This window comes from Rousettus aegyptiacus, unplaced genomic scaffold (assembly GCF_014176215.1).
Source record: "Rousettus aegyptiacus isolate mRouAeg1 unplaced genomic scaffold, mRouAeg1.p scaffold_m13_p_11, whole genome shotgun sequence".
In the NCBI taxonomy this organism is placed as follows: Eukaryota; Metazoa; Chordata; class Mammalia; order Chiroptera; family Pteropodidae; genus Rousettus; species Rousettus aegyptiacus.
Genome location: NW_023416286.1, coordinates 27,601,133 through 27,627,277, shown reverse-complemented (window position 1 = coordinate 27,627,277; position 26,145 = coordinate 27,601,133). Strand labels below are relative to the sequence as shown.

Here is a 26,145-nt window from a genome sequence, read left to right as displayed (position 1 = left end):
TTTTTTTAAGTGATTTTTTAAATATCCACTTTAGGGTAAGCAGGTGCAACTTTCTAAGCAGTAACACAAAGCTGTATCTCAGTAGAAAGCAGACCACGAAATCTGGTCTCAAGCAAAAGTAGGTGTGGACCCTGATTGGCTCTTCTGAGAACTTGTAAAACCATGGACAGTCGGTACCTAACAGTTATTACCTCAGGTCTGTTCTGAGCAAAGATGCCAATGAACTGATCTGAGGAAGCCTTGAAGCCCTTCTGGATCAGCCCCGAGCCCACGCACTCTGACATTTCCGCAACCTAAAATGGGAACAAGACCAGGAATAGTATCAGGCCCAACTTAAGTAAAACGCAAGGTTTTACTCACCAGAACTCACCCTTAAGAGAACTGATTACAAAATTCCTTCTGCAAAGCAATAGCTGCCAGGTCGAAATTATATTATACTTCAGGGTTTCTTACCCAGTTCTATTTTATACTTTAGTTTTACAAACTCTTATAAAAGTATAAAAGTAATATAGGGACACAGAATTTTTATTTTTATTTTTTGTATTTATAAACAGCAGTAAAGCAGCCAAAACTTGTCATTTGGTTAAACACAAAAGTAGCAAGTTTTGGGGAGACCGTTAAAAACATAAGAAACAAGTTCTTATCATTAGGCTGTCCAACTCCATTCTTGAATAATCTTAGAAGGAGGTTTTAAATTTTTTTAAGCTATATATATCAAAATTATCTTAAGTCACAAAATTCTATGGCATAAACGACCAATGCCTGGGTGGTTAAGTACATGATGGCAAATCTCTGAGAAAATGCCATGCACCTAGTAAACATTACAATTATGAAATCCATATCGAGCTTAGAATATCTGTAACAATTTTAAGTAAAATAATTACAAAAATGCATACCATCATTACAACAAAGGAAAAATAGGTAGATTTATAAAAATTAGGCAGGACTCTATATACTTACCCCCATATTTTCCCCATTCCTGCCCCAAAGTAACTAAAAAAAGCTTTGTAAATCTGAGAATTTGGAATTATTTTATTAATACTCTCAACTGAATTCTCAAGAGCACTTTTAATTCACAACCACACCAGCAGCAGATAAAGCCATACCTATCCCCGCCCCTGAGCCCTGTCGGTTCTGGCACATGGTGCCATCCCCTGCTCTGCTTATGGGAGTGAGAGCTGACGGTGGTGAGGTGAGAGCAAGCAGGTCATTAGGTATGCTTATTACCCACATACCCCATGCATTGTTTTACAACTCTTGTTTGCGTTTAAGGGATGGGAACCTGTGAAATGCCTGCAGTGGTTTGCAAAGCTTATTGGGAAAATATGCATGCATTTATCTCTCTAGAAAGAGGGTCCATACTTTCTTCAAAATACCTCCAAGGGGATACTAGCCTCCCAAAAGTCTGAATCATTGGGGTAGTGAAAAAAATGACCTAAATGCACAAATCCAAAATTGGCTTCAGCTAAGTCTAGTTTATATCTTCACTAGTCTCTGACTAAAACATACAATACAGAGATTACCACCTATAGAAACCTCAGGGATTTTCAATCTGCTTTGAAAAACTCAATCTGAAATGGAGGTGCCTTCTCTCTCCCAGCCGACTTACAACAGAATATGGGAATATATTACCAAGCATAACACAACAAAAGTAATCCAGAAAGCACTTGAGAATTCTGTGAGGCCCTAAGACCATCAAGCAATGTTATATGTCCAAAACACATAAACTATTTTTACACCGCATGCAAAAATGAAGGGATCTTGAAAACTACTATTTGGATACTACTATTTGGCTCTGGTAAGGCAAAACAAGAACAGTGAAACTCCTCCAGTTATCTGAGCTACACAGCTCTTCGCTCCTTCTACTAGCTGTTTTGCCTCTTTGTGCCCTCTCTCACTTCTCACTTGCTCTCACTCTCCCCCCTCTCTCTTCCGCTCCTCCCCTCCCCTCCCCTCCCCCTCCCCTCTCCCCCCCCCCCCCCCCCCCCCCGTCTCTCTCCAGACATTTTTGGATGCTGTACGTTTATCTTAAAGCTCTGAGCCAGTGTGCCACATACACTCTGGATAGGCCTTCCAGCCCTGACATTAATTATAGAGAAGGAGAGAGAGGAGTGGGGAGAGAGGGAGAGAGGAAAGAGGAAAGGAGGGAGGAAGGTATGGGGCAGAGACAGAAGGGGAGACCCAAGAAAGTCTTTTGCATTTTGCTGATTCTCAGATGAGGGAAGGGAAGAAAATGTGTGTTTTGGTCTAGGGAACACATAGAACATTACTCCTGAGCTGCCTTGTGGCTCCTAATGACAATTCCTTCACATACACACCCCAGAACACACCAGCTACTAAAAGCATGTCCACATGAAGCATGGAAGGAGGAAGTTCATTTGTATTCACAAATGCCACAGGATTCCCTGCCCCTAGAGCAGGGAGCCATTTCCTGTACAGCTTGCTGGAGATAAAAGGCAGCGAAGCTGACACTTCTAGCTGCTCCTGCTGGTCCTCAGGCACTACTTGGACTTGGGAGAAGTGCGGGCATATAGATTTGTTGTAATCATGATAAAAATAAAAATAAACAGCAATAGCTTCCTGCTCACGTACCTGCCACTCACAAACTATTACTTACACAGCTACAGCCATAAATCAGTTGGGACTGCAGAGTGACAAGAGTAAAAACATCCACATTCCAGCTTCCTTTGTGTTTATAAAGAACACAGGTGCTGTCTCTGAAGATCTGTGCTGCTCTCTATGGCAGTCTTGGGGTTAAATGTCACACCAGTCCTAAGTTGGTCATGATGCACTGAAGAGCCCTACACCTGATGGCAGGGACCTTACTTCCCGTCCTAGTTTTGCCATTAACCAGCTGGGACCTTGGGCCAAGTCCCATCCCTTCCTGGAGTGTGTTTTCCTCATCTAAAAAATGAAAGGCTTACTCTACATTAGGGCTTTTAAATTTTTCTAGAACCTTTGAAGTCAGAGAGGAGTAATCTTATCGCCCCATAGCATGTGGGAGGAGAGTCACCTGTTTCAAGCATACTTCTAGTATTTTATCTTCAAAATGATAATATCCTTCACAATGCATTTACTTGATTTCCAAAATAAAGTGCTCTAAATTACCAGCTAAATTATTTAACTAGTTTTCCCAAAATCTTTGTGTCGGACTTCTCCATTTGCAGCACATACACTCTGCAGAGACCTTCTAGCCTGGACATTAATTACTGCTCCAAGAACTGACATGCGTAAGCATTACAGCTTGCATGAGGCATCTGCAGAGCCAGAACACTCACCTGCTTGTATGAAAGCCATTCATAGGGTTGGTCTGGCTTCCGAGAGCCTAAACAAGGCCCATCATCTAAAGAAAGAAAAAGGGAAAGAAAAAACAAAGAATGAGTGTAACGTGCATTAATATCCCAATTTGTATTCCACCTCATTCCACAAAGTATCAGGTAGACTGTAGTGGCCATCCAATCAGAAATGAGTTCAGAAGGGAAATGTTTTCTCTCTGGGTTTTGGCCTGATTTTTCACTTGTTTATTTATTTCCATTTTGTTTCTTAAGTGGGGCAGGGAAGGAGGAAAATGAGAGGTGAGAAGGCAAATACCAGTTTTAAGGACACTCAACTTGAGAATTCTTCAATACCTTATTGGTTTAGAAAGGAATTAGTAACTGAATGGTAGAGATCTTGATATGGGTTTTCGGAAGTATTCTTCAAAGTTTCTAAAAAAGCTTAAAGCATTCTAACTCAGAATGAGAAAGGGGAAATATAATTTTTTTTAAGTTTCCAAATTTTGATGACCGACGGTATCAGGAATCACCTGGAATTCTAATTACATGGGGGGAAACCTTGATTGCAAAGAAATAAAAATGAAAAAAGATGCAAATGAGGGAAAATTAGGGGGCATTTGCGAAAACAAAAGTCAAGAAATATCAGGATATGTCCTGATTCCAATTTAGGTACCTACTAATCAGAAAGAAAGAAAATCCATATTAATTATCCATATTAAAGGCTAGGACAGTAATAAATATAACTGTAAATCATTTATATTTGGAATTAAACAAGTTTCTTTCTACAGATTAATCCCAAGCTAACTTTGTGCTCAGTCTGTAGCTGTTGAAGGGAAAAGCGATGTTCACTTGAAAAAAAAAAGCTTCCATGTTTAGACAATCGGAGTCGACCACGTACAAGAATGTTTCCTAACTGGAAACACGGGCTCTACTACCAGCTCCATGTCACGCTGGGCACGTGTAGCACCTTCTACGGGGACATCTGAAGTTGGATGTTTTGTAATCTCCCATCTGATGGGGCATCTACATTTCTGTTTTGAAACCATAACACATATGGCTTCACGGTTCTTGGTTTGAGTATCAGCTGACGTATTCAGATTTGGGTTGGGGACCTGGAGGAAGTGGGAGGGAAAGCAGAGCATGGCCCTGTCTGGAGGCCCTGACAAGCCTGGGCCTCCTGCAGAGAATTAGACCCTAGAGGACAGAAGTGGGATGTGCTTGTCGATTCAAGGACCAGTCATGACGAGGGGGAGGACCCAGGTCATACAAGCCCACTCCTTCACACTGACTTCTTGACTCTGATAAAAACAGAAAAGAGTGCCAAGAAGGCCTGATTCTCAGACCCTCTTCAATCCACAGGGACTGTAATAAAGACCAGGCTGCCAGTTATAAAATAAGCCCTGGGAACATAATGTACAGCGTGGTGACTATAGTTAACAATACTGTACTGCATATTTGAAAGTTGCTAAGAGAGTAGACCTCAAAAGTTCTCATCGCGAGAAAACAAAATTTACAACCATGTGAGGTGATGGATGTTAACTAGACTCATTGTGGTGATCATTTCACAATATACACAAATATGAAATCGCTATGTTGTACACCTGAAACTAATATGTTATACATCAATTATATCTTAAAAAAAAAAAAAAAAAGACCAGGCTAAATATGCCAAGTTCCATCAGATGTTGTTTTCAGATGGAAAAAAAAAAAAATACATTCGCGATATGAAATAGTACTATTTTATTTCTCAAGAAAAGGAACTGGCAAACTATAGCCAGAGGCCAAATCAGGCCTGCCACCTGCTTTTGTAAATACAGTGTTTTTGCGACACAGCCTCATTCATTTACATATTATCTAAGGCTGCAGTTGAACAGTTCTAACAGAGACCTGATGGCCCAAAAGGCCTAAAATATTTACTATCTGGCCCTTTACAGAAAAAGTTTGCAGACTCTGTCTCTAGGACAGTGTAGTTACCTCCCAGACTCACCTAGGAAACTTAAAAAATATACTGTACCCAGGCACTACTGACAATATTTTTGATGTAATTGGACAGGGATGAGGCCTGGGACAGTATTTTTCAAAAGCCGCCAGGTGACACTACAGTGCAGCTAGGGATGAGAACCACTGACAAACAAGGAATTCAATTTGTATCAATGGCTTCCTAGGTACAGTTTTAAAATACTAGGTTTAAAAACTCTAGCCTGGATTTTCCTGTCATTCAACAAACTCCTAACTACCTTATCTAGAGGCTGGCTTTTGCTTTTCTATGAAAGTTTAATCTTATGGTAACCCAGGAAAATTAAAGCTTAGAATAAAAAGATTCTCTGGAAAAAGAAGACTGAACTTGTTTTTCTTCATCATCTCAGAAACATTCAGATAAGTCCTTCATTTTCCAAGTAGAGAAAGTGACTCCCAAAAAAGTTACGTGACTTGTCTTAACATCGGGGTAGAGTCAGAAGTATAATGTAAGTCACCATAATCCTAAATAAATCCCATCCTCTGTTAACAATGTAAAAAAGTATATACACACTTATATACATACATGCTTTCTAGTAGTGTAAAATATATATATACACACATATATATACACACACACACATATACACGCACGTATTATATATTTTTTTTTCATGTGGCCATATGTTAGGATGATCTACCTTACAGTTATTCTCACAAACTCTGACCCTGCTGCTAACTCTGAAGCATTCATAAATTAAATTATACAAAAGTAAGTTTATTTTTTCTTTATAGCAAGGCTTAATGCATATGCTACAGGGATACTGGGGCAAATACATTGAACTGACAATATAATTTTGGGCACTTCTTGCATGCAGCATATTGTAGGGGACACAGAGAGCACTGGCACACAGTCCCGGACCCATAAGGAGATTACAATCTCGCTGGCAATGACAAAAACAAAAGCTAGCCACCAAAAGATTTAAACAACGAAGCATGGACCCCAAGGACCATTTCTAGACAGGAGCCTGGAACAAGCAAAAATAAAGAGAGTAAAACAAAAAGAGGGGCGGGGGGAATGAGAGGGTATCCTCTCCTTCAATGAGGGTGCGTTAATGGAGGACATACTGTGTGCCAGGCTCTGTGTCAGTGCCCCGAGAGGAGAGGGCTACCCTATTCAAGGAGCAGCCACTGGTGGGGCAGAAGGCCAGGAAACATCTCTCTCACTGAAGGGGCTGGTATAGAAACAGGTGAGGGATGCTGGGAAAGGGGGAAACGCGTCACTTGGAGGTAGGGGATGAAAACGATACACCAGGAAGCTTTCACAGGAAAGGTGAAATGCAATCTGAGTTTTATAAGATTAGGAAGAATATACCAAGCACTCTGGGCTGGGTGTAGGAAAGAAAAGATTTTAAGATTGGGGTGGGGGTAGGGGAAGTACACAAAGACATGGGATTATGAAAGAGAACAGGGGGTTGTGACTTTGCAAGAAGTTCATTGTGACTTGAGGAAGTACATATGGAGCTTAGAAGAGAGAAAGGAAGATAGGCGTCAGATATCATGGGGTCTCTGACGCCAATGTCAGTAATTAAGGGTAGCCGCACGAGCCAACGTTTCTAAAGTGTCACTGATGAAACACCACTTCCTGGGATGTCAGCGTTGATGTCTCAAGATATGAGGCTCCTGGTAGATAAGTTTAAAAAATGTTGAATCAGGCCCAATTAAACAGGTCTCTTGACTACAGAAAAAGTCAAAGCCCATAATGAGCTAACACATGTGTGACTCTCCATCAAATACATGACGTGCTGAACACATATGTGACCACGGAACCCACTTTGCCCAGGGAAACATCTATCTAGAGTGGCCAGTGAACTTTGGGACTCACTCTGGAGAAGTTATGGGAGGAGACAGGGACACCTGGATGATACTAAAGAGGCGAGAGACGTGAATGAATATGGCTTTCTGAAGAAATACCACTTCCTCTGAATGAAAATCATTAGGCGTTAGCCACATGAATTCAGTACGATGCTCACTTGACACTTGTATGCCCCTCTGGAAACCTTCATATGCGGTTCTGACGTCATCGTAGAAATACTCCATGGGCTCATCACTATCAAGTAGCGCGGATCTCCGCGCACCACCGCTGCCCTATGGAAAAAGACAGAGACAGATGAGCACATTAAAAGAAAGCATTAAAAATAAAAAGCCTAACATGTATGCTAACGATCCCCCCGGGGGCCCCTGTGGAGTACCTGCTCACTGAGCATTTGCTGAATGGACTGAAGTATAGGATGTGACACAGAGGGCCGATTTAGTGTCAGCTCTTGTTGAAATGACATACCATTCAGTTTCACTTCCATAATGTTATCTACATTCCTTATTGTTTTATTACATTTGACTGTATTCTTTTTGAGATTATTTCCACTCTTTTTGCCAACTGCACTGTGTAATCCATTAGGAACTCTGTTTTCTCACACAGCGTCCAACAGTTACAATCGTCAGCTACAAGACGCATGGGCGTGCAGACGCATCTGTATGTGTGTGGCGTGCGGCACTTACAGGCAGGCAGATCTGACATCGTTGTGAACTGACTCTACACTATCTTCGTCTGTTGGCTCAGTAAGCACATCTGCTATGTACCAGAGCTCCTAACCAGTAGCAGGTGTCATCTTAAGGGGCAGTCGTTCTCAACCTGGAAGCTGCTGTGCCTTCCTAGGCCACCCAGACACTGCAAGGGTAAAACTCAACTTCTACGATGCCAGAGTCTACAATTTTTTTCTTTTTAATTTTGGGGAGGGGCCTTCTCATTTGCAATGGTCAGGAAATATTTTCTTGGGGGAAATTAGGCCATGATATGAGGACTTCTGGTACCACAAAAAAGGGACCGTTCGAAAGTGGGAGAGATTGTTTCTGGCTTGAGATTTAAAGAGAGACAGGAAAGCCTTCATGAAGAAAGGCAAGGGGCTAGGTCTCAAAGAGCAGACAGGCTGTGAAGGCAGAGCTGATGGGGAAATGGGATGTATTCCGGGGGAAGACACACCATGGAGACTCTTCATAAGGAAATGATTGCTGAATGTGTTTTGATGGCCTCCTTTTCTTCTGTTGTTGTTTTTTTTTTATTAGAATTTATCACTCCTCCTCCCACATGCTCTCTTTCCTGCCCTCCAAGATCTCATTTATATAGTTTAAAACTTTTTAATAACATAGAAGTATATCAAAGAAAAAAGTAAGTAGGCCTTATTATCAGTGTGGTAAGTCCCTTCCAGACTTTTTTCTATTCTTATACATTTATATACATTCTTTCAGTATCTACTATGTGCTACATATGTATGCCTAACTCTTGATCTAAAACTGCTAATAATTTTCTGGAGTAAATATCACCCAGTCATATAGTCTAATCATCACACAGACATCGCTATCTTGGCAGAAACTTTCTAATACCTGTAGCCATGATTCCAAGCCTAATTACTAATTACAACATGCTACTTTATAAAACAAAGACGTTATTCTTCATATGCATAAACATGGAAATAGAATTATGTATTATCATTACTTAATCCGTGAGTCTTTTTTCTCATCCGCAAAATGGGGATACCATATGTCCATGTCCAGGGTTATTTTTAGTTAAACAAGAACTTTTCTGTAAAATATGAATATATAGACTATTATTCAGACACTATATAACATGCCCTGACCACAACACTAGGCCTTCTTATCCTATATATTTACTCTAATAGTCAGATTAAGATTCAGAAGCAATTTTCTGGCTTTATAATACCATTCAGAAGCCTCTCCAACCCAGAAAGCCACCAAACGATCCAGGGCATCATGGCTAAGTAAGAAGAGAAAGGGGCAGGGGACAGAAAATGGGAAGGCGAAAAAAGCTAAGGAAAGAGGTGTGACTGCTAAAGAAGGGCCAACTGCTACAAATAACTGCTTCCTGGCCACTGGCCCAATCCGCTCTGCCCACAACCCGTGGCCTGGAGGCTCAGGCAGCTTGGCGCTTCTTGGGGAGGTCCTCATGACACTCTGCTTAGGACAGTGTCTTCTACCCCTCTCCTCACTTATTCATTCATGGTATCACTCAGTGGTTTCTCAGCAAAACAGTACTGCCCTCCCCAAGCCGTCTGCTGAACAGTGACCACAGCTGTCGACAGGGTAGATGGGAATCAGGAAATAAGACACAAAGCTTGTCCTGAAGGAGCCCAAGTCTTGTCCTTATGTGACCAGAGGAAATCCAAAGGGCACTGACTGAGCAGAAGAGCACTGAAGAAACCATAATGAACAGACAAGAGCAGCCTGGAACCAATGGAGCACGGCTCGCTCTGGAGCCAAGGTCCTCAAAGAATGGTCAGGGGAACAGCTGGCCCTTGCAAGGAAAGCAAAATAGCTATCCCTTCGTTAGGTCTACTGAATCAGAAATTCTGGGGTATGACCCATCAGCCTGTGTTTTAGCAAGCCCTTTGGGGAATTCTGGTGGACGCTATGGTGTGAGAACCACTAACCTAAAGGCATCGAGGTTCCTAGCAGGATCTGGTGAAGATGGGGTGATGCATTAGAAAGAAATCTGTATGGAGTGTAAGCAGTGTGCAGAATAGGATGGAGGGGAGAGATTAGACAGAACGAACTTATATGAGCCTGAATCGGGCATGACAACTGGGAATGGGGAGAATGTGGATGCTAGAAGCACAAAGCCCTAATAAATGGGATTTGGCAAGTAATTTTATGTAGGAGAAAAGAAGAAGGGGAGAGTTGGAGGGCTGAGAAGATAGCAATTCCATTTTATCAAAAATATAAGACTGGAGATGGAGGGTAGGTTTGAGAAAAAGAGATTAAGCTTAGCTTTGGATATATGGAGACCACAGCCCTTCCAGATAGTAAGTCGACTTTCCAATTCTCATTTGGGGAATCACTACTGTAGAATACAATTTGATAACAAACATTTGGCCAAATAACTATTTGGCTAAGTTCGACAATCTTTAAGACTTTGAGAAATATGGAGGTAAAACAGCCAAATCAAAGTTAAAGAAGTTAATTACATACCAAATGAAGCCATCTTCTTGACAAAGTAACCTGAGGACAAGATATTTATTATTATTCTAATTAGCTTCTGAATCTTAATCTGACTATTTGTTGGAGTAAAGCAATTAGCAAAAGTTTGAAGATGAAGCAGTAAATAAGTTGTAAGCCAATTTAAGGCATTGGTAAAACAGGGTAAAAGGTCGCATAGTCATTTCATTGTAAGGCATGTACTGTAATTTCAAAAGAGGTTAAGTGAAGTGGGGGTGGAGGAAACTAAGCAACAAGATGGGTGCTTTGAAATTTGTTGCTCTATGAAATGATCACACGTCCCTGTAAAGAATCGTAATTATTTTCTCTAAGAATCATCATTTTTGACGTGCATGCATGTTACCACTCTTCCTGGACAAGAATGCTGTATGCAAACCCTGGGTATCAGCGACCTTAGTCGCACGCACAAGGGTGAGCAACTGCATCAGAGTGCTGGGAAGCTCAGCAGTGACAACTGGACTCAAAAGGTCTGCACATGCTACAAAAATCGAGCCATTTCAAAAGCCAGAGATTTAATTCTTGGGTTATTCAAGTACATGTGCCCATTTCTAGAAACATCTACTTAAATAAAAAAAAAATACTTTAAATTTGGCCTTCTGTACTTCTGATATAACCCACAGATTGAAGGCAGAGGTGGGGGTGTCAGTTTTGTTCAAGAAACAGGGTGAGCTAAGGCAGATGACTCCAATCAAATGTGCAGGAAATCAGTGAATAAGACTGTGAGTCAGAGAAGGTTATGGGTCTTTTATTTTTCAACGTGGTCATATAGTTTCCAGGGTTTGGGGTTTTTTTTTTTGTTTTGTTTTTAAAGAAGGAAAAAAAAAAGATAGTGAGTCAAACTCTTTATAGTCAAATCAGTAGTCCTGAGTTTACTCTGCAACATCTATACAAGCTAAGGTTCCCCTTGAGGTCAGCCTCCCCATGTGGGCTGAATTAGGAAATGAAAGTTCGACAACTGCAAGACTAGAATTCTAGTCAACATTTGACAAAAAGGAACTTTTGATGATGAGTCATTTCGTGACACTCCCATATTTAAATGCAAAAGCAAATCACATCCTTGAAGATTTCTGGGGGATAGAAAGGCTCGAACTTTGTAAATTGTGGTTTCATTCATCTCAATCTAGAAAATGGACGTCTATAGGCCATAACGAACTTCGTAAATTGTGGTTTCATTCATCTCAATCTAGAAAATGGACGTCTATAGGCCATAACGGTCAGCTAACCATTCATAGTTTTGCTATTGTTTATTCACTCTAGGGAGAGGGTTAGGGGAAAGAGGCAGGAAGAGGAAGGGATGCCAGGGACAGAAGGAGGAGGGGAAGGAAGAGAGAGCAGAGGGGAAGAGAACTGAGTAACTTCTAAACAGACTGTTGAAGACTTGGCTGGATTTTAATGTTAAATCCAACTCTAGGGGAAAAAGCAGCATGTGGAACCACAGTCCTAGGGGGTAAAAATAAATTTTTTTATTTTTGCTCTTTCCAATATCCTCCATGTGAAACAAAGATTCTTCCCAGCACTTACATTTTACATGCATCTTATCCTGCCCAGACCACCACCATCTGCTTCTTTATAAAACAGACACAAAACTATTTTTCCATCCAGTGATCTCTTAGAGAGGCTCTCTGGCCATCAATTCTCATATGTAACAACACCAGATCTTTGATAGATCAAATTAGGGCCTTCAGAGGCCAGCCCTTAGGTGACTCTCCTGACCTTAATGTTTGAATGATAATAAACAGAATATTTAAAAGAATACCTAGACTCTCCCATTACACTGACCTGGAAATGTCACAATGTAGCAAGGAACCCTCGGGTTCATTTTCATGCTCACCATTTTATAGCCAACTTCCCGAAACCCTTTGAGCCCAAGTAAATAAAGAAAGGGCAGAACGGTCACAGTGACAATCCATGCTGTTGTTGTCATCTGAGCACTGATTGTCACTGAAAGATGGAAGGTAAGTGAATATTTATTGAGTGCCTGCTATAGGCCAGCCACTTTGCAGATAAGAAAACAGACTAAGTAGGAGGCTTTCTTGCCTTAATCCCACAACTAAAATATGGAGGAGCTGAGCTTCAAACCCAGCTTCACAGGGCATCTGGTAAGTTCAAGATTTGCTCTGTGGTTCACAAGCAGCTTCATACTTGCTCACCCATCGGTCACCTTCATCTTTGAGGAGACAGGTCCAGATCACCAGTGTCTGACTGGGTACTTTGGTTCTTCAAGACTTTCCTCTAATCTTCAGAACCTCTTTCCTTTTCTTCACTAGTTCATTCTCTAGTGTCCGACTTCCCAAACTCTACTACCTCAGAGTATTTGCTTAAGGGGTTGGGGGAGGCTGACAACATACTTAGGAAACTCTAGTTCTGTGCTGCCGAACACATTTCAGTCTCATCGTCAGAGAGTCAGCCATCCACAGAAGGGAAAACAGTACCCTCTCCACCTCCGTGAAAGGGGAGAACGATCGAACGTTTAGAATCACAAAATCCAAACTCCTACAAACAAACATTATCTCAGTAAAACAACACTGCCTGTGGCATCTCTACATGCCTGCCATTTTCGAAGTGAAGTTTGAAGGGAACTAGTGTCTACTTTTTTACTGTCTGCCTTTTAGACATTGGTGTGAAATGGAGATTTTTGTCAGGAAGCTCAGAAAGCTTACATTTGTCATTTTTCACTTGACGTAAGTTGACCCTGCTTCAGACAGGCTATTTTTCACCTTAAATAAACATTACAGGACACATTTCTGTCATTTATGTGTACACACACTCGCTGATTAATGAAGCCCAGGAGAAATGGTATTATTTGTACGAAATCAAATTGTGTTTTTAGACCTGCTTTACCATATTCCTTTATAGTGAACTTGAGCTTTTCCTCCTGGTTAAAAGGAATCCAGAAATACGTGTGTGTGTGTGTGTGTGTGTGTGTGTGTGTGTGTGTGTGTGTGTGTGTGTGTATTTATTTATTTTTTCCTGAAACAATTGCCTTCCCTACTTTGAATTCATTAAGGCAGCTAGTTCACATTTCTGTGGCCTGGTCTTGGCACAAAGACCAGAAACTCTGCCTTCTGTTCTCCGTAATGGCCGCCCCATTCCCTGCAGCACACCACCTGACGCTGCTGCCCCGTGACCAGCGCTGACCCTTCTACCACCTCATTCAAATTGCCAGTCACTTTCAAGTGAACAGAAAAGTCCAACAACCCATGGAAACTCAGTTAAGCTTCCTATAATGTGAATTAAGAAAAAGTAAGTTAGCAAGGTTTTCCATAGTTTAATTATTAAGAAACCCAAGTTCTAGAAAAGGTGCTAAAGTTACCTACGGGTATAAAAGCCGGCATACTTCTAGAATAACATATTTAAACGAAAACACCCCCTCTGAATAGGACTGCTAAGACTGCTTGCTGAAAATGCCCTCAGATGTTCTAACACTTAGGGAAAACACGTCTGCAAATTCTCTGAGCACGACAGCAACACAGGTGCCAGAGGTAGGACTGGAAGGGCAAATCTTTGCACATACCAGTAATCTGACAATTATGCTGCAATCAGGACCAGGGAAGAACAGGTAGTGGGAAATAGTGACTGGGAACCTGCAATTACAAATGGTACATAAATGAAGGTTAATGTCTAAAAACGGTCAAGATTTACATGAGGATTACTGACAGATGAGACCAGAGCATCACAACAAAGATGCTTCTGAAGTCTCACTTGCACATCCAGTCGACGGTTCCAAGGCTTCCTAGAGAAGAGAATTGTTTATATTTACAGATGACTGCAGAAACAACTAGACTGTTTCTAACATTTCTTCTTTCCTCTTAGTGTTCACCTGCTACCCCCCGCCTGGTTCAAATTCATTAGTCTAATGCCCACCTCCTACAGATGGCTTTGCCCTCCTGCTACAGACCTGCAGCTAGTATAAGGGCAGGGGGTGGTCCCACCCACCTTCTGCCCATACCACCCTTCCCAGACAGTTCTCTTTCAGCTCTGCCCCAGCAGCTGCCACTCAGGCTCATCCCTACATCTCTGCCTCACTACAGTGCCTGACCCTACCCAACTCACGACTACGCCCCTGCTCAGAGCTAGCCGCAGCCATTCAAGTCCAGGAGGGCATCGCCATTCTTTAGGTTCTTTTTCTGCCAGCTTTATCATTGACAAAATTGCAATATATATAAAGTGTACAACATGATTTGAGATGCACATACATTGTGAAAGGATCCCTTCCATAGAGTTAATTAACACAATCATCATTCTTTTTTTGTGAGAACACAAGTTCTACTCTCTCAGGAAATTTCAATTATATAATACAGTGTTGCCGACTAGTTACCAAGTGATACATCACATCTTCAGATCTTATTATCTTTTAACTGAAAATTTATATCCTTTTACCAGCCTCTCCCTAGTTCTCCCACCCTCCAACAACCACTTTTCTATTCTGCTTCTATGAGTTCGACATTTTTTTTTTTTTTTTTGAATCGCTGTCTTTATTTTTCCACCATCATTACCCCCATAGGCTGGCACTTTCTCCTGCATAAGCCCAGTGTGAGTCTTCTTAAAAACTTATGAATCAATGACCTGCTCTCTGCTCTTACAGAAATTGCTTATGCAGTTTACAAGTAGGTCTTTATACACACATGGGTGTGTAAAATGAGTGATTCTGCCAACCACATGGGAAAATCCTACTAGTACTTAGGTCGCCATGTGCATTCTCTAATACAGACTAAGGATACTAATCCTTGTAGTGTGCATGTGAGCTAGGAGGTCTGAGGTTTGTTCAGACAAGCCATGGCATTGAGAAGGCCTCCAGATTGTGATTTTTGAATTTTAGAACCACGCTGTTTATTGAGCACTGCTTCCACAGGCCGGATGTTACATTTAGTTTGCTTCTTTTAAGTTCTTACCTGAGAATAAACCACAGTTCTAGTTTTATGGCATGAAAACAAGTCACTTGTATTATTACTCTTAGTTTAAGGATGGCCCTCTTCCCCTGCCAGGGATGGACAGAGTCCTCAGCAGGACTTCCCATTGGCATGTCAACTCCCTGAGGGCAGGCAGCCTCTTTGTCTCTGGTATTGTACAGTCATTGCATAGCACATGCTTAAGTCCTTGCTGAATGAAAGCCTGTGTGATAACTACTCTGTGATTTATGGAGGATTACATCCAGAGTGTCACATCTTCCATATGAGACTTTCTGGAGCACAGGGTAAATATGGTAAGGCAGATTGCTAATCATATATATCCCAGAAGATGGATGTTGAAATCTCAACCTTTCATGCAAAAGGGTCACTCAGCCAGTACAGAACCTGAATGTCATGAGATCATTTGGTATGGAATTAAGTCATCCAACTTGGAAACAGGATGCGTTATACTCCAAACACCGATTCTGTATAATAAATGATATGAGGCCATACCAGAACCAAAGTCCAGTGACTAGACAGTGAATTTGATACAGAATAACTAGTTTAGTTACCAGAGTTAAATTTTAATCTAAGTTCTTATTATCTTAAAGTGAAGTCTTAGACAGCCTAAGAACTGGAAGGTATAAAAAAGTTTTTACTTGCTAATTACTAAATTATAATCATAACTCCAAGGCTAATCTCAAATTCAGTACCTTAGGTTCTTTTTTAGAAAAGCAAAGCAAATTTTGTATCTATTTCTAAGACCTACGAATTCTGAAAATCAGAGCTAAATCTATTTCTATAAGGCAAAGAAAAAAATCAGGAAGCCTATATAGTAGGTAGTAAAATTACAGCTTTTAATTTTCTTTCTGCTTACCTGTAAACTGTTCTACAGAAAAGATGTATGGTTATTTTAATAAGGCTCAATGACTTTATGCTAAGTTGGAACTTAAAATCATATTGTAAGTGCCTCCACAATTTCCCATACAATAAATAAGAATTAGGCAATTTTTACAACTACTGCTAAATTATAAATATCTTATATCTGTGCTATGAGACGCCAGGTCCTCTACCAGAAGAGACAGAAATCCAAAACCTCACACATATCTATTAGAAAAAAATTAAATTCTACTCCTTATTGGCATACAGTTAGCTGAGGTAAAATATTAAGTTTACCTTCCGAATAGAAATACAGTATAAAACCATCTTTCCTCAGCAGTAGTTCATTCTATGTTTACATTTTGGCATAAATAAGGCTGACATTACATATCTTTTACGTATTTTAAGAGTTTTACAGTAACGAAGAAAAGAAATTGTCTAAAAACTAAAATCCTAAAAACAACAAAAAGATGTCGATCTGGCCCGGGCTTTATTTGGAAGGGCACGTTCTCCTCCACACTGCCACCTGCCCGGGGTGGGAGAGGCCTTTCACCTGCAGCTAAAAGTAGTAAATGAGGTGATTCTGCATCATACAACATTCTTCTTTATGTATGTTTACATAATAAATACTGAAAATTAACTCAGCATTAATTACTGAAAAGCAAGAAATGACAAAGCAGAGAGCAGGTGAAGAGTCAAATAAAGAAGGTGACTTCTTTATTTTTTCAACCCCTCACTTTTTTTTTATTAACCTTGAAGACAGACTCAGAAGGTAAGAAAAGTAGAGTAGGAGTACTAGGAGAGAATCTGCCTGAAAGGGTCTTTAGATTACCCTCTGCCGTCTCACCCATTCAGCCCTAATTATGTAACACATGCTCTGGCTTGGTTTTCATGATGATGGCAACATGACCTTTAATTTTCCCAAGTTATACGCAACCACAGTACCTGACAGCTCAATCTCAGACGCCCCCTGAATCTTGTTTCTTCATGTCCTAGCCTAAATTCTGTGGCCATGTTATTCTGCCAAGTTCCTAGTCTAGCTTCATCCTATTTGAAACACCAGAGTCTCTTGCAACAGCTAAGGGATGTGTTCTAAGTATCAGTGAAAGCCTTCCTTCCGTGACAATTGTTTGACAACTCTCTTCTCTGCTGGAACACAAGCTCTTTGAGAGCAGAGATTCTGTGCCTGTTCTTCCCCTTATGGAATCTTCTAGGCCTACTACAGTGCCTAGCATAGGGCAGAAGCTCCATGTGATTTCTGGAATGAGGTTCTGTGTGATTACAGGCAGACACCCAGCCAATACCATCTCATTTGTCCCTCTATCCTATATATTGGCCTCTACCTCCATTTTAGTATCATTGAAAAATTTGTTGAGTATGTTTTGGCTTACAAAGTGCCCTTGCAAGCAACTGATTGTGATCCTGATCAATACCGCATTTGATGGGGCTTAACTCATCTGGGGAAATACAGAGAAAATCCACAGTGGCAAGCCGACCCCCCTCCACTTACCGCTACCTCCACCGACTGCATGGAGAGGTCACATGGCGGCTTCACAGGTTTGGGTCGTGTGGCATACCAGAAGGTGGTGAGTGCTGCAAATGCTCCGAAGCCCATGAGTATGTTGGTTGGAAGAGAACGAATGTACTGTCTGAAGTCGGCCAGCTCAGGTATTCTAAAATAACGGAACAATTCGTGGGCTTGCATCGTCCTGTGTTGGTGATGTCCTAAGATGACTTCTGTCAGGAGAGAAAAACATCATGTTCATTCCAGGGAGGCGGGAGTCTTCTCCAGAATTCCCAAAGGCCAACCACCTAACTCGATGCCAGCTGACCAGTCAAGGTATTATTAAGCTCACAGTCTAATGGTCCAGGTCTTTTCCTAGTTGTCAAATTTCATTTTTCTAAAATCACTTTAGGAATTCATTTTACTTCTATCATCTTGTATAAAGTTTTCATTAGCCATATCAAAAAATTTTTACTAACAAAGAATTCTTGCCATAAAATGCGCAAATGAGTGGCATGTTACCATTTTATTCCCTGATATTATATTTCTGTTCTTGTCCACCGAATCAAACACACTCAACTCTCATCATAACTAGTGGTGAAAAGACTGAAAAAGCACAAAACAAGCCCAAACCACCAAGAGGTCATCGGTTTTCATTTCTTCCCACAAATCTCAGAACAAGCTCCCTAACTGGTTTAACAGGCTACTCAGATGTCCACGTGTTTCTCCCTGTCTCCACACTTTGTATCCTGAAAGTGACAACATAAAATGCAGGGGAAATTGTAGTTGGCTATTCCGATAAAATAATTTTTTATTTTCCTTAAGAATCTAATAAGAAATTGGTGTGCATAAACTTTAAACCAAATACCATATATCTAGAGAGAGATTATAGCATAGTATTTGAAAGAAAGTATAGAACAGTATTTAAGATCCCAGATTCTAGAGCCAAGTCCCGCCTCCCCAGCTTATTAGCCATATGATTTGGGACAAATTACTTCACCCCTCCATGCCTCAATTTCCTCATGTATAAATGGAGATAAAAATAGTACTTATCTTGTAGGGCTTTCAGAATGACTAAATAATCCACATTGAGCTTAGGATAGTATGAGGTTATGGATAGTGCTCGATAGACATGAAGCATTATTATTATTTCCTCTACCACTACCCTGTGATTAGTCTTGCATGTAGAACAGTAAAGTATAGAGGTAATGAAAAAACAATGTTTGACTACAAGGAGTTTACAAACAAAATTAAGAAGCCAAAATACCCAGAAGAAAATTAGATGAACAACTCAATGTATGTTAAAGCCTTAAAGTGCATGTTATAGACAATTTACATACATATCGGTGTAAAAAATGTACAGTACATATAATAAATATGAATCCTCATTAGAAAATTACTGATGAGTAAATAACTGCTCTAAAGTATGCTTGGCAGTAAAGGGAAGGAAATAATATTAAATAATCTGAAAGACTTTTCTCAAAAACATCCTAAAAAAATCCACCAAATGTTAACATAGATTTTAGTTACAAGTTCAGACAGTATTTAGGAGCTACTTATATGTTCTTTTAAAGAGCTAGGTCACAAGATAGAAAATAATTACTTTTTCCCAACTATAAAAATCCTCTTTAAATTTCAGCCTATATTATCATAATTTTTTTTTTTTTACAGAGTAGCAGAATATCAAGTGTTTTCACCAGCCATTAATACTATAAGGGTCAACATAATGTATTTTCTCAGCTCATGCAATCTTGTGCTACAACAGTTCTGTGTAGGTATTATGGTGCGCGCACACGCGCGCACACACACACACACACACACACACACGCACGCACGCGCGAGAAATTTCGAGATCTGATATAACAATGGAGAAGGAACAGAAGAACACATTTCTTCAGGTCATAATTCTGAAGAGAAAGTACCAGTACTTACAAAGCCGCTCACCATCCGTGCTACCGAAAGTTGGCTGCCAAGTGACATACCAGTACAGACACAGAAAAGGCAGCAAGGCTGGGAGTAGGCAGGGGTTGGAGCTTGGCTGGTGAGGCTTACCAGGCCTGCCAAGGTCCCTCAGAGCATTAGTCACAGTTGAATCCTGTGCTGCTGCCCACTAGGCTAAAGGTAACTAGAAGACAAAATTCATACTTGACTTTCCAGGAGAACAGAGGGCGAGGATGGGCCAATGAGAAGCTGGGAGTAGAGTCACCCCACTGCTCCACCCATGGGTAGGGACATTAGTTAGTGTCCCTGTCAGTTCCAGTTCTGAAAACATTGTTTTATTTCTGTTCAATTTCCCAATCAGAAGAGACAAAGGGCACATTGAGCTGGGGAGACAGTGCTAAAGACAGGGTCCAGGCTTTCAATGAGCTAACAGCTAGTGTGGAAGATACACAATTAAACAAGCAATATCTACAAGGTGTGATGAGTGCTACCACCATTAAGACCCAGTGATCAGGGAAGACCTGTCTGAGGAAGAGATGCTTACATGAGACTTGTGGCTAAGCAGACAAATCGAGTGTAGTCCTACTGACACTGAGCAATCAGATTTCATACCGTGTTGCAACTCTACGAATGCAAAGCAACCTTATCCATTTAATGTGCAAATCTCCCTTCCCCTCAAATCATTCCATCCTCTGGTTGTCTTTGTTATTCCCACAGCACTCTTTGAATGGGAGTTACTCACCCCTCACCCAAAACCACCCCCCTAACCCTCCAACCCCCCCCCCCCCGCCCCCCCCCCGCTTCTCTCTTCTCTCCACAAAGTAATTTCCATAAAACTTAGATCCTGTGAATTTACTGCAGGAGTTGTTCGACAGAATCACATCTCTGTGTGGGAATATTAAATAATTTGCTCACAAACAAATATGGTCATAAACAGGTGATTAATTTTTTCTGTTTTAAGCATCAGCAGTAGCCAAGCTATGTACAGCATTATACTAAGAAAGAAAGAAGTCTATTTCTAGAAATAAGTCTAGGAAAGAAAACTTTTTAAAAACTTCAGAAAATTACAGTAGTACCATGCAAAAACGTTTTATTAGACACTAACCTAAAATGCTAATGGTTTAAATAAGTTAAGTTCTTATATTTAGTGGGTGATCATGACAAGTGATAGCAGTTTAATTTATGCCTCTTAGCTGGCAGCCAGTAAACAGCTTTAAACTAACTACCCGAACAAATTGATTAATTCTGTAATAAGAAAACTGTAGTCGGCAATTAAGAACTAAGACAATACTTCATTTAGAACCATGGAAAGAACTCTTAAAGATGAAACAAAGAGCATTATAAATATTTCCATTTCTATTTAACTAGTATAAAGAAAAGGTACTTGAAGTAGTTAGAAGTGAAGGCAGGCCTATATTAAAAAAAAAACGAACCATAATAAATAGCCTTTAAATGCTATAGGTGAACATAAACACCACATTTTAAGATAGACTCAATCAATAGGTCTCTAAGAAGTATCAAAACTCATGAACTTGCCAACAAACGGTTAAAACTCAGATTGTAATCTTATTCCAAAGCTGTTCTAGGGGGAATGTTTTTTAAAATTCTTTCAAAAGCAAATTTAAACATCATCATCTCAGGAAATTTATGGCCCAGGAGTATAATCATGCTGCTACTTACTAAGAATATGATTCAATCGGCTTAAAGTCTTAGGCAGACAGTATTTCTCGGTCAGAGCACTCAAGACTTGGCATCTGGCCTCTCCTTCCCTTCAGCTACTCTTGTACATTTTCCTCTTCACACCTAAAATAGTAGGTTTGCTCATTTGGGTCTGGAATCTAAAAACATAGAATGACATGGAATACAACAAGGCCAGGAAATCTGGCACAAGCTCAGTGCAGACAAACAGAGTGCAGGACACCTTTAAATAGACAAGAGGTAGAAATAGATGTAAAGGGCAGGGTAACACAAACGAGACTGTGTAACTGTCAGAAAGCAGAAATCCTGATTCTCATCTGCCCAGACACTGGAAAGAACAGCAAGTGACACAGTTAGCATTGATTTGGTGTTTTAAAAAGGCTTTCACATCCTGTGTCTTATTTAAATACCACAACACAAACGATGATGGGAAAACCAAAGTTGGAGACTTAAAAGGCTTCCCCAAGGTGTCTTCCAAGACTGGAGCACCAACCTGACTCTAAATTCATGCATTTTCCTCTATATGAACAAATCTTAACCTCTGTTGGACTGCTGAACCTCCCCACTAAGAACATCCACATGTTTCTTTGCACACAGGGCTCACAAGTCCTCTTTGGCCCGTTCCAGGTTAGGAACTGTGAGAGCGGGTAGCTTCAAATGGTCCACACTCCATGATGCAACGAGAATTCTGCATCTGAAATCCACCTAAACTCTCTACATCTTACATAACTGCTAGCATTTATCCCATCACTCTGGCCTCTGAACAGGTGAGTTTAAGGTCCATTGTGCACAAAGGTGTGACACCTTTTACCATTTTGTTTGCACTTGGAAAAAAGTGGTCCAGGTGACTCACAAAGGCATCATTCTCTAAAAGCATGGACACACACACACAGCTTTGGCAATTCTGAAAAATTATACTTACATTCACATATTATTTGTGAATGTCATTTACAAACCAAAGTATAGGTAATCTGGATGTTTCTCGCCTTCTCAAGTCCTTCAAGCTTTCATCTAGCTGAATAATAGTGGTTTGATGGAATACCTCGCTAGGAATGCACTCCTCAAATAAACCCACAGAAACAGCATCTTTGCCCCAGTAGCAGCAAATGAAGAAATGCTGATATCTTTCCTTAATGCAGCAAGCCAAGCTGGCAAGATGCTGCCATTCCTTGCTCCACCTCCTCCCCTGGTACAAGAGGCCATTTATAGAGGCTGACAGCTCCCCCTTTGTTCTCTACTAGTGGAGCAGAGCTCAGCCTCCAGGACAAACAAGAGAGCAGCAGCCAGACCATGTGCCGTTCTTTCACTGTGCTACTCCAAACCATCGGATTCGTGCTCCTTAACCCTGGCTGGCAAATTACCTAAAGCTAGATTTACTTAAGCCGTCCTTTCTTGAACCAAAAGAGCAGTTGAACACTCTCTGGAGAAAGGGAGGTACAGACACTATAGGGCAGAGGCCACCAGTTAAAAAAGAAAGCAGAGGCCACTGTCCCAACGCCATTCCCTATGTGAATTGCTGACTGTGATCACTGCCCTGGAAGCGTCTCCTCATTCTGAGTCTGAGAAAGAGAAAGACCACTTGGGTAACTTGGGATCCCATATGCACAATCAGCGAGCGAGTCATTCCACGGGGAATCAGTGATTCCACTCCACTGCTCTGGAGCTTTTCCTCCCAACTATGTATAATTCTCATTAATTTTCACTAAAGTGATTCTATGGGTCGACCAATTCAACTTACGAGATTTTAAAAAGAGAAATAAAGCAGAGATATTCCATTTTTAAAAACCTGACTTAGTGAACTATAAGTCTAGTTGAATAATTCTACACTAAACCACACTCTGCTCATCGTCACTAAAGTTATCAGAGAAAGCGTGGGACAAAAGCTGTTAAAGGCAAGTACAAGGCGAGACTAATTTTTAACCAGTAATATTAGGGCCATACCTCACCTGTTCATATTGGCCACGGGCCACAACAACTATCATAGATGTCCCAAAATAAAGAGATTCCAAATATACAGTGTCCTACTCAAGTAGGACAATGACAATGATAATATATTAGAAATATCTGGATTTTTTTCTATTCACATTTCATTAATATTTTATTCGAATTTGTTAAAAATGCTTCTTCAAACAGGGTCTTAGGCATCTCTAGAGCTACTTTTGGAGGATTATCAGTTTCCTGTGGCATATCTTCGCATCTTCCTCTTCCATTTAAGTTATATAAGTTGAAGTATTTTTTGAAGTCGCATATGTGGCTACTACTAAAAAAAATTCCCCCAAGTCACAGGAACACAATTATACAATATTAAAAAGCTTTTCATATGGGTCCATGTTCATTAACTAAACCATATACTATATTGTTCTTTAAAAAAATTTTTAAATTAAGTTAATTGGGGTAACATTGGTTAATACAATTATATACTTTTCAGGTGTACATTATCATTTGACATCTGTATATTCTATTGTGTGTTTACCACCCAAAGGCCAGTTTCCTTCAGCTACCAGATATTTGCTCCCCTTTACCCACTTCACCCTCCCCTTAAACCTTATATTTGACCCTCTTTATCCCAGCTATTTCCCCCCTCCTTCCCCACCCCACTAATAACCACTAGTCTATAGTACCCTGGTAACTACTAGCCTATAGCTCATGTCCACGTGTCTCTGTTTGTCCTGCTCATTTGTTGCTTTTAGGTTTATATCACCACATAAGTGATATCATGTGATTTTCAACTTTTTCTGTCTGGCTTATTTTGCTTAGCATGATTATCTCGAGGTCCATCCAGGTTGTCACAAATGGCAGTATTTCATCTTTTCTTATGGCTGAGTAATATTGCATTGTATATATGTACCACAGCTTCTTTAGCCAATCATCTATCGTAGGACACTTTGGTTGCTTCCATGTCCTGGCTACTGTGAATAATGCTGCTATGAACATTGGTGTGCAAATATCTTTTTGGATATGGGTTTTCAAGACTTTGGGGTAAATTACCCAGTAGAGGGATTGCTGGATCATATGGTAGATCAATTCTTAGTTTTTTGAGGAACCTCCATACTGTTTTCCATAGTGGCTGTACCAATTTGCAGTCCCGCCAGCAGTGTATGGGGGTTCCTTTTTCTCCACATCCTCTCCAACATTTGTTATTACTTGTCCTGTTGATTATAGCTATTCTAACAGGTGTGAGATGGATCTCATTGTGGTTTTGATTTTCCTTTCCCTAATAGCTAGTAATGGCAAACATTTTTTCATGTATTTGTTGGCCATTTGTATGTCCTCTAGGGAGAAGTGTCTGTTCAGGTCCTCTGCCCATTTTTTGAGTGGATTGTTTGTTTTTTGTTGTTATTGAGTCGTATGAGTTCTTTGTATATTTTGGATATTAGGTGCTTATCAGAGGTGTTGCTTGCAAATATGTTTTCCCATTCAGATGATTCTCTCTTTACCTTGTTGACAGTTTCTTTTGCTGAGTAGCTTTTTAGTTTGATGTAGTCCCATTCATTTATTTTAGCTTTTACTTCCCTTGACTTTGAGGTCAAATTCTTAAAATCCTCTTTTAAGTCCAAGGTCCTTGAGCTTAGTTCCTATGTCTCCTTCTATGTATTTTATTGTTTCAGGTCTTATATCTAAGTCCTTATCCATTTTGAGTTAATTTTGGTATTTGGAAATAGACAACAGTCTAGTTTCATTCTTTTGCAGGCAGCTTTTCAGTTTTCCCAGCACCATTTATTCCTTTCTCCGCTGTATGGTTTTGGATTTTTTGTTGAAAACTATTTGCCATATAAATATGGGTTTACTTCTGGACTCTCAATTCTGTTTCCCTGGTCTGTGTGTCTGTTTTGCTGCCAATACCATGCCGTTTTGATTACTGTAGCTTTGTAGTATAAGTTGGGCAGAGTGATGTCTCCAGCCTCATTCTTTTTTCTCAGGATGGCTTCGGCAATTCGGGGTCTTTTGTGCTTCCATACAAATCTGATAATTTTTTGTTCTATTTCTTTTAAAAAAGCAGATGGGATTTTGATGAGGATTGCATTAAACTGTATAATACTTTAGGTAATAAGGTCATTTTAACTATGTTGATTCTTCCAATCCAAGAACACGGAATATCTTTCCATTTCTTTGTATCTTCTTTGATTTCTTTTAATAGGGTCTTCTAATTTTCATTATGTAGGTCCTTCACTTATTTCATTAAAATTATTCCTAGGTATTTTATTCTTTCTGTTGCAATTGCAAAAGGAATTATTTTTTCCACATCTTTTTCTGACACGTCATTGTAAGAGTATAGAAATGCTACAGATTTTTGAACATTGATTTTGTATCCAGAGACTTTACAGTATTTGCTTATTGTTTCTAGTAGTGTTCTTGTGGAGTCTTTAGGATTTTCTATATAGAGAATCATGTCATCTGCAAATAGTGACAGTTTGACTTCTTTGTTTCCTATTTGGATGCCTTTTATATCTTTCTCTTGCTTGATTGCACTTGCTAGGAACTCCAATGTTATACTGAATAACAGTGGCAATGGTGGACAGTCTTGCCTTGTTCCTGATCTTGGATGGTTTTTAGTTTTTCACCATTAACTTTAACGTTGGCTGAGGGTTTGTCATAGATGCCTTTATTATGCTAAGGTACTTTCCTTCTATACTGATTTTGTTAAATGTTTTGATCATAAATGGATGCTGTATCTTGAAGGCTTTTTCTGCATCTATTGATATGATCATATGATTCTTATTTTTAATTTCTTTATGTGGTGTCTCACATTAATTGATTTGCATATGCTGAACCATGCCTGTGCCTTTGGGATGAAGCCCACTTGATCGTGGTGTAGAATCTTTTCAATATGTTGCTGTATTCGGTTCACTAGTATCTTATTTAGGATTTTTGCATCTGTGCTCATAAGAGATACTGGTCTGTAGTTTTCTTTTTTTGTGTTATCTCTACCAGG

At 40.1% G+C, this 26,145-nt stretch overlaps 1 protein-coding gene across 2 annotated transcripts in view; it reads right to left on the bottom strand.

Annotated features, from left to right (window-relative positions):
- Positions 1-26,145, bottom strand: part of ACSL1 (acyl-CoA synthetase long chain family member 1) — a 65,253-nt gene that overhangs the window by 24,916 nt on the left and 14,192 nt on the right. Inside the window, exons 1-5 of one of the 2 annotated variants that reach the window (XM_016143979.2) lie at positions 19,506-20,225; positions 17,580-17,806; positions 7,265-7,379; positions 3,279-3,343; positions 192-293 (exon numbers count right to left, since the gene is read on the bottom strand). In XM_016143979.2, the coding sequence (XP_015999465.1) occupies positions 192-293; positions 3,279-3,343; positions 7,265-7,379; positions 17,580-17,774 (477 nt within the window). In that variant the 5' untranslated portion in view covers positions 17,775-17,806; positions 19,506-20,225. Of the gene's footprint in view, positions 1-191; positions 294-3,278; positions 3,344-7,264; positions 7,380-17,579; positions 17,807-19,505; positions 20,226-26,145 lie in introns of those variants that run through there. The other variant, XM_016143978.2, reaches the window with a different exon arrangement.